We start from the raw sequence: 12,371 nt of genomic DNA, 5'->3' as shown, positions 1-12,371 counted from the left end.
ATTCACTTGGGATGAAAACAGTAGCTACGCATAATACATTACGTGTCACATGGGTTTTGTTTTGTTTTGTTTTTTAGTGAAATCACTGTTCAAAATGTTATAATATACCACCATCTCTTCCCTTTACACACCAAGACTATATTCAGTTATGAGGGTCCTCAGGGATTGTATTCTAATCTATGCTGATACATGAGCATTTCCATACATGTAACAAATTCATGTATGTAGCAGACCTGCACTGCATTCACTGGTAGCTGCATATCAATACCCATTTTCAGGATTGCTAGATACATTTTAAAATATGTGTAAAAGTCCCATTAATTCTTTGCTGAATTCAATCTTTTTCTCTTTTCAGAACCTTAATTAGAGGCTTATGTCCCCATTTAGGCCATCATTCACAGACCACTTAGCTCTAATTTTTGTGTAATTTAGACAAGGGCCATGTTACTTTGTACTTCTACTTGAATTATATAAAATCATGACAGGAGGGGAAAAGGCATCCCCAGGAAAGATTGCATAGGTATTAAGTAAATAAGAAAGAAAGAAATGCACTCTACTTGCTATGTGTTATAAATCCTTCCTTCCTATGGATTCAGATAATTTTGTGTAATAAGAAGTCTCAAGGGAAGACAGCTCCAGGCTCCTACTTGACTATCACTGGACAAAATAAAAATTGTTAACAAAATTAACGAGATCGTATACCTTCTTCATGCACTGGGAAGAGATGGCCGTTTTAATATGGGTATTTTAATTTAAATTATGAGTATTTTTTGCAGCCAGTGTCCCATAGTGTGAAAAAAATCACATATGCTAATAAAAAAAGCATCAAATACTATCCCATGAAAATGATACGGTGGTGATGAAATAGCATAAAATAGTACAATAATTACGCAAATTGTTATCTTATTAAGTTCTGCAAAATGTTGTAATTTCAACATCCTGAATTGAACAGTTCTGTACTAAATGCATTTTGATGCTAATAAGAAGCATGCATATTTTGCCCTCCTCCTGCAAATTTTTTTAAATGACTAACTTTTCTAAAAGTAATGCCTTTTAGAGTTTTCCTTCCAAAGATCGCTTCTTGTCTCACTTAGGTTCATTATATTCTGTTCTTTTGCAATAAATGTTGACAATACAGTGTTGTTTTTTGGGAAGCAGTTTATGTTGGGATGATTTATAGAAGACATAGAAGCAGAATTCCAAATGAAGGGTATCCCCAAATGTTGGGTGTGTGTCTGTGTGTGCGTGTGTTGAATTATTTTTTCCATTTTCCTCCAGGGTCCTTTGTAAACTCATTCCTCCCTGCCTTTTGTAATTATAGGGGTGAATAGAATATAATGGGCACAGTGACACTTTACTGGTTTCCTGTTAGGGATTAGTATTTGGTACAGTTCTTGACTACAACTGCAGACCCCAAAAGATGGACAGAAGTTGGAGGTGTACCATTAGAAGGCCCCTGACATACTGACAACAAACTTAAACCAAAAATAGCCCATAGTTATTGCTTGAATTACCTGCTACTTCTTATCAAATAGGACATTACTGACATTAGGTTGTGTCTGTTTCTGGTAGAACAATGCTTGAGAAAATTCTACATCTCTAATCACTATTCTTTTCTGAGCCAAACTTCTGGGTTTTGTGACCACTCCTATCTTTGAAGGGCTTCGTCACGTGAAGATCGTCCCACTTGTGCCTATCTTTGGCAAATTCTTAATCTTGAGTTGGCAGCCCCTGATCCCCAGCAAAGTTCCTACAATGACTCACCAATACCCAGACCCTGTGCGATCAAGAATGAAAATTCATTTTAAATTCAGCCGATGAAAAATATAATTAGCAAGGGGAATCTGCTGCCAAAACAAATCATGCCCCTCATTTCCATAGGCAAATGGATTTTTTTTAATTCCTCGCCACTTCACATTGGAATCTACTTGTATAGATGATTAGAACCAACAAGTATGCCATTCTGAGGCATGCCTCATTTTCCACTCCTTTGCTAGTTCTTCACCCATCTTTGGATTTTCCTCTCATGGGTCATCTACTCCTCACGGGTCATCAGCCTAGGAAAGCTGAAAGAACCAGGGACCTTGTCTACAAGCCCTGTTCCTCTGATAAATACCCAGAGGCCACGTTTAACATTTGCTGTTAAGCACAGAACGCCGTAGAAAAGTTCTGACAGAGAGCTGGAAGGTAGGACAAAAGGATGGCCTTTTTTTTTCTATCTTGAATATGATACTTGGAGAAAAGTGGTGGTGAAGTTCCACAGATTGGTTAGGAAACAAGAAGGGAAGGGAAGCAGGGAAGTTACACACACACACACACACACACACACACACACACACACATGCACATGTGTGTGCACACACACACATACATACACTCGGAAAATTTTTGCTACTCTTAAATAAAAATGTTGCTTATATATACATGGAGTACTGCCTACATATCTAACTGCCAGACACTAAAAAAAATCCTAGTTCTTGGGAAGGTCTAGAAAGGACATCTGTGACAGTATCATGCACTATGAAAAATTTAATTATAGCAATGAATAGGGGCCAAGAGTGCCCCCTCTAAAACTGAAATCCTTTCTGACCTTGAAGAGATCACTAACCCTGTATGAGCCTCTTTTCCTCATCTGTAAGATGAGAATCTTATTTTAATTATTGGAATCTTTAGTTTAGAATCTCACAGGCTGATAAAGATGATGATTCATCTACTTTCCAGCAGGTTAGCAGGGCACCCCCAGTTTAAGAAAACCTAAAGGAAATATTATTTTACATAACAGGTAAGGAAAAACATTAAATATGTTGGCATAAGAGTTGGTATGCACTGAAAATACAAACAGATTTCCTTGATGTGTCTATAAATGAGGTTGGAAGCTTCAGATTGGGTTGATGGAAATGAAGGTGTTTTGGGATCCCTTTTTCAGTGAGTCTTTTGATCGCCTTGTCACAAAGAGATCCCTGAGCTAGGCAAAGCTTGGAAGGCAAATAAGTAACACATTAGCCTTGCTGATGCTCATGGCATTTTTCTTCTCTGCTGTGCATAAATGTCCACTACTGAAAATAGAGATTATTGATGAAGCCTCCCCCCCACCACCACACCCTGCCCTGTTCCCTAACTTTCCTCTTCTGGAAATGCTAACAAACAGGGGGATGCCTGCAGAGCAAAAGGCTGATGAGGAAAGAAAGTGAGGAAGCATGGCCTCTGGATATTGAACCCTTGGTCTCTCCTTGTGAGGTTCAGGTAGCCATCTACATACTCTCTTGAGTCCACCACCGTCTGACTATCAGCATATACAGAATAAGCACCAATTACATTCTGATATTGGAACTGCAGTCTTAAGATATAAATATTGGTCTTATTCCATTAAATATGAAAAATAGGTAAAAGCTAAATGTATCTCAATGTCATTATGCACCATATGACTTTCAACATTGCAAGTATGAAATAAGAGTTTCTTGGCGTTCCACTCAAGCCCCTGCACATGTCCACTGACAGCCTCTAATGCATGTGCCTAAGCAGAACTCCATTGCATTCAGTGCATGGTTCACATCATTATCATTGGCTGCCCAGGTGACCGATGGGGATATATTTTAAAAGGGCTTTTTGGGTCATTCTGCCAAGGACCACAAGCTGCCTTGATATTGAAGCCAAGTCTACTGGTATAGTCAAATGGACATTTGAGAACAACAAATTTCCCTCAAATGAACACAAATCCGGAGTCGGTACTACTGAGTTTGAATCCTGTTTCCACCACTTGGGTAATTACTTGTCTGTTTCTTCAGGAGGAGGAGGCTAACAATAGCACCTAGCATTATTCTAAGGATTATGAGATCATAGGCATTAAGAGCTCAAACAGCTCCTGCTCTATAGTATTTAAGAGCTTGCTTTTTAAATTATGGCTGGTACCGGGGCACCTGGGGGGCTCAGTCGGTTAAGCATCTGACTCTTCTGCTCAGATCATGATCTCACGGTTTGTGAGTTTGAGCCCCACATCGGGCTCTGCACTGACAGCTAGGAGCCTGCTTGGGATTCTCTCTCTCTCTCCTTCTGTCTCTGCCCCTCCCCAACTCTTGCACTTGCTTTCTCTCTCTCTCTCTCTCTCTCTCTCTCTCTCTCTCTCTCTCTCTCTGAAAATAAATATACTCAAAAAAATCTTAAATTACGGTTGGTACTGATAATGTTATTGTTGCTGCTACTGTCACTAGATTGAGAAGGAGGGGACCTGAGTTGTAATCCCAGCATTTCCACTTACAATATGTTTATGGAAACTTACTGGATCTCAGAATTCTCATTTGTAAAACACTGTGACTTTATTTAGGTCTCTAGAGTTCTGCTGAATGCTACCCCATTCAGCATCTGGATATTTCAACTGAAATATAAGGGGAATGTTTTTGACCTAAAAAATCGATATAAATGTGTCACTGCTCTAGTCCACTAAGCATACATCATAATCACCTTATGTTTCATCACAGAAAGAACAAAAAAAATAATTTTCTTAGAGAGTTACATTCCAGGAAAGGGTCAGGAGATCTAAGTATATTTCTTTCTTCTTATTAAAATAACTTGTGGTGAAAGTCACTGTCTCTGGAGGAATTATATGTCCTTTGACTTTAATTTTTCCTAACAGCTATGACTTTATTAAGTATTAAAAGCCAAAGATATTATCTCTAATGTTTTTTGGAGAATTAGTTACCCTGAAAATCCTCATTTTCAGGTCTGGGGTTATGTTTCTGAAAATATGCTCTTGTGATTAAAACTTGTCATAAAGCCAAGTGAATGAAGAATCTTTGTATATGTATATGTACATACACAAGCTGACTCACACATGCCCACATTTGTTACAGAACCAACCACCATTCTGAGGATTGCAGACAATCTGTTGAATGTAATAAAGAAGAACTTACAGTATTTTCTTCTTGCCACAGGTAAAAGAAGCAAACGGAGACCTGCAAGAGGATGAAGATGTGACCGCGGAGCCCACATTTCAGAGCCACATCATAGGTAAACATCCACGTCATGTACATATTCATGGGTGATATTTTTTTTAATGCAACCTTCTTGCAGACACAGTGTGTTCCTACAGAGCACGTCCCATGCCTCACCTCTGTGAGCACTGGGTCTTAACCTCTCACACAGTCTTCCTTTTATCTTCTCAGACATTGGAAGCTACCATAAAGTAAGTGGTTCAAAGCAGGACCTATAGAGAAAACATGCGTGTTTTCAGAGCAATGCACTGCAAACTGATGAGAAGTAGGTACTTGTCAGGATGAAATGAAAACAATACTGAGTGTAAATAATTTCTCTGAGGAAAAAATCAACTTTGAATCGATCCAGCTTCTATAATTGTCTCAAGAAGCATTCTGCACAACTGCCATAGAAATGTGGGGTGGTAGCTTTCTTAAATGGGATCATTTTTTAACTGAATATGTTTTACACACAGAACCCAATAGATTTCAGTGTACATGGCTTGCCAAAACTTCACAACTCATTTTCTTCATCATTTCTGTTAGAACCCTGATTACAAGTATCCGTGTGTGTGAAATAAGTTTGATTTGTCAGCTATTTCTTAAAATCGTGCCTAGGCCTAGGTGGAAGGAACTCAGCATCCCAACACGAAAAGACTTTGCTGACCTTTTGCTGACCTGTTTTCAGCAGCCAGGAGGTAACTGGTGGAGTAGTTGTCTGTGACTAGAATCCTTGTCAGGTGATAGCAGCCACCTTGGGCGATGACAGAATTAGTTTTTCCTCAGGCTCTAAAAATAGCTATGAAAGCAAGCATGCCAATTAAGGAGGTTTACACCAGATACCAAGGCATGATGGAATAATTTCTTCCAATCACATTTGGGTATAGCAGTTGATATCGAATCCTATGTTCTAGGGCATGACAGCCCCACACATTTCTGGTTTCGAGTCTGGTTAGAGTATCCACTGCTCCTGTATCTTCAGCTGCCAGCTCCAAGCACCTCCCCACTCTTTGGGTCCTATAGAGACCCTCCATGGCTGGTTTTCTCGTGTACCCAGAAGTCTTCTGCAAACTGTAATTTACAGTTTCTCTCAGAGAGTTATTGTACCCCCACAGCTTAATGAGACCGGCACTCCATTATTATTCTTTCCATTTGTAATTGAGGAGCCAAAAACCTTAACAAACAGCTGAATGAGTGCAGTCTGAATAAGATTATTATTCCAAGAAGACATCTTTTATTATAGTTGTCAATGTAAAATGCTTAAATTGGTATCAGTTCTGTGTAGCTAGCTAATATGCAAGTTAAATATTGTTTAACAACCTTCAAACATGACACTATGTAATGCCCTGCTGGATCATCATTTTTCTATAATGAGGTGTTCTTGGGCCTGTAAAATAACATATAAAATTAGAGGCTGATTTTTTTTCAAAAGAACTACAGTAATGTATGCTTTCGTAGGCTAGTGATTTTTTAGGTTTGCATTGTTTGACCCAATAGCTAGTCACCACATGTCACCATTTCAGGTTCAGTTCTAATTCATTAAAACTATGTCATATTAAAAATTCAGTTCCTCAGTGGCACTGCACACATTTCAAGTGCTCACTGGCTACATATCCTATGTGGTCTGTGTGCACATTTCCATCATCACACAGAGCTCTGTTGGAAAGTGCTTCTTTAGATTACTCTCCTGGAAGTAAATTTGGACCATGCTTATGACAGAGACCTGACCTGGTCTTCACACTATGGAGATTTATCTCCTCAAACTAGGGGGGAACTATGTGAATAAGCTGCTATCAGCTACCAATAAAACAACAACTGCAAATCTGAGTAATCATTATATGGAATAAAGCCATTTGATCATTTTACACAATTAAAAAAACTGGAAAAAGGAAAACATGAAAGATGGGTAGCAACTCAACAATGTTATCAAAAGCCCTGGCTTTTTGTCCTCAGACCTGTTGGGTTGCAAATTGATTTCCACCACTCTGGGCATTCCTTTATATTCAAGGTGCAAAGTACAAGGAAGAGTAAAAGCTCCATCACAATCCACCCCCTAGGCTCCATCTTACATGTCGTTGAGGAGAACCAGATTATAAAGACAATCCTAGCTGCAAAGGATGCTGGGAAAGTCAGTATATTGCTACTCTTTATTGCATAAGGTAGCAGAGAGAACAGCGTTGAGAACATTCCCTGGGTTAATCAATCCATAAGATCACTGCAAACTTTGTAAAAACTTCATCCATTTGAAGACTGAAGGAGACTCAACAAACAAGTGGGTATTTCTCTTTATTCCACAAGAATGACTGAGAAGGTATTTTTAGCATGCTGGTAAACCCAATATTCTTCATTTTGTCTAAGCTAAGTATTGTCACATAGCCTCAAAATGTTATATAAGCATAGAATATGCTTTGCAACCGAGCAAATCTAAATATGTTATCCTTCTAACCAAATAACAGCTAATGTCATTAACAAAGAAGAATAATCAGAAAATTTGTGAATCTGAATGTTTACATTTTTGTCATGTTAGTTTAATAAAAATATTAGGAGTTGGTTATAACATAAAGTAGTGTTAACTAAGCCTGCTTTATATTGAAATTCAAGATTCATAAATTAACTAAAATAATACAACTAGATTTTTTTCTTTAAAATCACCCTGATAAATGTCAGACTTCCACGTTAATAAACAACAAGAAAATGACTAGCCCAGCCTAATAGAAGTGCTAACACAAATGATCACAAAGCTCATATTTCTAATTGTTCTTTCCTGCTATTTAACTATAATAGGTTCACCCTGTGTATTATATTAATTATCTAATGGGATTAAATGATCAGTAGGAATTCAGAAAACATTGTTTCATATTAAGAACACTGGCCAGTGATAGTATCAAAAATAATCCTCTAAGCAGAGGCAGAGGATCTGGAAATTCCTCTAAAGAGGAGGAAATGTCTTTGAGGAGTTTAAGGAAGAAACCAAGCAGAATTGAATGATATCCAAGAAAACAAGGATTCATGGTAGGCTCTAGTGAAATGAAGGATATGTATTATTTTCTCCAAATTTAAAAGAGTTACAAAGAATAATCTGTCCAATAGCCCAATGGTCAAATGTCCCAGTGCCCCATGGCTGCATGAAATCTATTTACCCTCCCCTGTTGGCTGGTTGCCCTCTTTGTCTCTTAGTTCTAAAGGAAGGCTTCTGGCTCCTATGACCAAAGGAGAGCATGACAAAGGGCATTGTCTAGCCCCAAGAATCTGGCTTTCTTTGGGTAGCTCTGTGGAGTTGCTTGGTACCCTCCTACCCACCTCAGGAATTTCCCCCAAGTGATCTTTCTGTCCTCCTCCTTTTTCCATTCTTCCCCAAACTGGCCTTAGCCAGCAGCTAATATATTTTGCAGGAGGATAACAGGTACTCAATAAAGATCCCCTTTGACTTACTTATCAGACTATTCACCAGTTTATTTCCATTTTCCCGGGACATTTCATTTCATTATCCCTTGCTCTTTCCTAGACTTTAGCTAGCCAATCTGGTAGACTAACTCACATCAGTGGAGTAATAGGTGAAGCAGGTATCTTTTCAGGTCACATATTTGCATTATAACAAAGACTCAAGAAAAGTTTTACCTCCAGTTAAGAGGAACTCTTGAAACTTTTATTAAAGTTTCAGGCATTCACATCACTGCTTTGAGCAAATTATGGGGTGAGGAAGAAAGGACAGAATTAACCTGATTTCAGACAATAAATAGCACAAGGCACAGTGCCAGGGAGGAAAAAATTATTTTGTCATATAACTGTACTTTTGAGAAATAGACTGCCTGAAGGCTAAGCAGTGGGACAAAGCTGTGTTGAGCCAAGTAGAGAAGATTTAGATAACCGGCTACAGTCACCATTTCACCTCTGCCTAATATACAGACCTCGTTCTCCTAACCTTTTCTCACTCAGCCATACAGCATGGAATCCACATCGCATTGTGCCCAGTCTGGAGTTTGATACAAACAGAAAGGATGAAAGGGTCATATGACACATAGTTTCTATTGTCACATTCCAATGAAGGTCGAGGAATGCAGTAGCTTCTTCACACAGCAGAGGAGAGAAGGCCTGGACTGAGGTCAAAGTGTCTCTGGCTGTGGTTCTTAGGAGAGAAAGAGAAAGTCTCACAGACTCTTGAATCAAGTACCTCAGTTACATGGAGAATTTAAGAATCAAAACCTAGATGTGGATCTCATCTGAATGGAATGAGTTCTGGAACCTATCTTATTATATTAATATTGATGTGGTTTGGAGTGTTGGGGTTAAGAACCTACGGCCAACTTTCTTGAGATGTCTTCGGTGTAAAAAGGTGATTTTATTAAAGCATAGGGACAGGATCATGGGAAGAAAAAGCTGCACTGGGGCTGTGAAGAGTGATCATATAAGATTTTCTGTCCTATGGAGGGGAGATATTAGGGCTCCAGGAAATTGAGTCTATAGGTTTCTAGAGATTGCTTTTTTCTTGTAAATCATTAAGACAGTTGCAAACATATTGCAACATGGTTGGGGCTAGGGGGTGCAAGGGTGTTAGCTTTGCTTTGTCCTTAGCTTGCCTTTTGCTCCCTCATCAATATTAATGACCTAATACAATATGGTCAACCGTCATTATCTGTACATAGATTATACAGCTTGAATTACCCAGACCACAATTATTTTCAATCCAAGACTGGATTTCCCTTAATTATTAGTATCAGTAGGGTTAGATTCAGATGGAAGTGAATGATACCCCAAAATACAGCGGTTTAAATAACAACAGAATTTTCTTGCTGTCACACAGGACAGTCCAGAAGAATGTAATCCAGGATGTTAGGACAGTGCCAGACTTCTCCTATCTTGCCCCTCTGGTTTATATGTTTTCCATTCCCACGGCCACTTCATGGTTCAAGATGGCTTGAAAAACCATTCACTTTCCAACCAGCAAGATCCCTCTGTGAATACTTCCTAGCAGTTGACCCATGCCTTCTGCCATTGGCCAGTATGTAGTACATAGGATAGGAAACATGCCAGGCAGCAAGCCATATGTCCAGGAGGAAAAACAATAAAGGAAGTTCTTTGGAAGAAAGGGGCAATGGCTTTCAGAGGACACATACCATTTTTAGCCTGCTGCTCACCCCCTACCAAGTTTACCTCCTTGGTAGAAACATAAATTGTCACTGTAATTTAAGAAAACTATAGAAAATAAATTTGAAGAGTTTTTGGAAAATACAGAATTTTAATGATGTATGCTTAGTTTTTGTTTTGCATGACCTGAACAACCACTCTCTATTAGTATAGTTAATCTTGAGTAACTTTTTGAGAAAATATATTGATCTGGGATTAGTTTGCCACCACTGTGTCTATGAGTAATATATACTTAGTCACCCACAAAGTATATAAAGGCTCACATAAATCTTCTCTGAAATATAATGTATCTAGAATTTTCCTTTCTCTAGAATTAAAACCAAGAGGGTACCAGGCCTTTCAGGACTATAGGTGCCGGTCAATTAAAGTTAATGATAATAATCTGTCTCATTTTGAGAATATTACCAATTTTCCCCACTGAGAAAACTTGAAAAAAATTAGGAATTTTGTATACAGGGAGTGTCATTCATACTAAAAATAAAATTAAAGCGTATTGTAGAAACTTGATGAGACTTTTACAACTTTTGAGTAGATGGCTATTTAAGTCAAATGTCACATTTTAAATAGTGTGCCGACATGTTTAAGCTTAATTGTAGAAAGGGCGAGTTATTGATCAAAACAAAATGTGAGTGGGAAGTACAAATGTTCTCAATAACAATTTTAGTAAATGATGTTCTGTTGACTGCTAACAGACTGGCACTGAACTGAGAACTATTTAGATAATAATGTCTATGGATGGGGAATAAGATGGAGTAGTGTACCTAAATTGGACATCTAAGAGGTACTATAAAGTAATAGGTTGGGAAAGGACACTTCCATGTGACTACATAGAGTTCTGCAATTTACAACTGCAAGTGACAAACTCTAAAGGGGAAGCTTTGCATCTGACAGCCTGAAATATGAATCCACCTGTCATGAAGGTAGAACCATGGAAATAGGACCATCTGATTTCTTCCGACAAGGACTGGAAAGAGTAATATCAATTTTCATCCATTGAATATCCATTACATACAAAGTCCTGTGCTTGGAATATTACAGGTCATCCTCCTTGGTTTTGCTTTTGTTTTGTTTTTTTCATTCCTTTGTGGCTGGGTTTCTGTTGTTGTCATCTGTAAACTTGTTTCTGATAAGTACTTTCCTCTAACTACCAGAGAGAGTCACTAACTGAGGCTCTGGTGGAGATTTCTGTATTTATGAGCCTACTAAAGTCTGGTGTGTGACTCCCTTCCTCTGTTTGTTTGTTTTTCTTTCACTAGAGATAGAGATTTGTAGACTTGGAGAGTTGAATGTATGACTTTTTTTTTTTTTTTTTTTTTTTTACTCCTGGAAAATATTTGCTCCTATAGATTACACAAGGAAGCAGAGTTCTATTTAGGTCCACAAGCCCATACTGAGTATCTTCTACAAACCACAACCTGGGTTAGATGCTGGGGATATGGGATGAGTAAGACACAGGGCCTCTACTCTGTGAACAGCCATCTAGTAGGGAGACAGAAAAGCCAACAGATACACTGTGATCATAGATTAAGTTACAGGAATACTCTGCATACATATGAGTGTACAGATTGGTGTAGAATCCAGCTTTGGTAAAGCCAGGAAGGTTGATTTTTCATGTGTGAGGAAAAGACAAAAGTAAGAGAATAAGATATTGAAGTTAAAGTGAATTTTCCATTTACACCAGTGTTTCCCAAGCTTTGCTGCAAATCAGAATCCCCTGGGAAGTCTTTAAATATGCTGACGCCCAGGTGCAGCTGAATGGCTCAGTCTGTTAAGAATCTAACTTTGGCTCAGGTCATGATCTTGTGGTCCATGGGTTTGAGCCCCACATCAGGCTCTGTGCTGACAGCTCAGAGACTGGAGCCTGTTTCATGCATCTCCTTCTGTCTTGGCCCCTCCCCCCCAAAGTAAATAAACATAAAAAAATTTTAAATATGCTGATGCCCAGGTCACACCCCATAACACATCACAAGCTCTGGAGATAGGAGCTACCCATTAGTGTCTTTTTAAAGATCCCCAAGTGATCCCGGTGGGGAGCAAGGTTTGGGAACCACTGTGTTAAAGGTTGGGATCTCATCAGCCAAGGGGACAGGGAGATGTCTTTCAACTCAAGGGCAAGAGGGTAAGCAAAGGCCTGAAGATAGGAATGTGGCATACTGCAGGGGACGATAGTTAATGGAACACCAGCTTGGCTAGAGTAGAGAGTAATTTTTGAGAATAAGGTACAGATACAGTTGGTTTGTAAGATGGGACTAGATTGTG

General features: G+C 38.8%; 1 protein-coding gene across 1 annotated transcript in view; it reads left to right on the top strand.

Moving 5' to 3' along the window:
• Positions 1-12,371, top strand: part of NCKAP5 (NCK associated protein 5) — a 579,104-nt gene that overhangs the window by 529,476 nt on the left and 37,257 nt on the right. The window contains exon 14 of the mRNA XM_032594105.1: positions 4,929-5,004. Coding sequence (XP_032449996.1) covers positions 4,929-5,004 — 76 coding nt within the window. The remainder of the gene's footprint in view (positions 1-4,928; positions 5,005-12,371) is intronic.

Source organism: Lynx canadensis, chromosome C1 (genome assembly GCF_007474595.2).
Source record: "Lynx canadensis isolate LIC74 chromosome C1, mLynCan4.pri.v2, whole genome shotgun sequence".
Taxonomy (NCBI): Eukaryota; Metazoa; Chordata; class Mammalia; order Carnivora; family Felidae; genus Lynx; species Lynx canadensis.
This window is presented reverse-complemented; position numbering and strand designations above follow the sequence as displayed.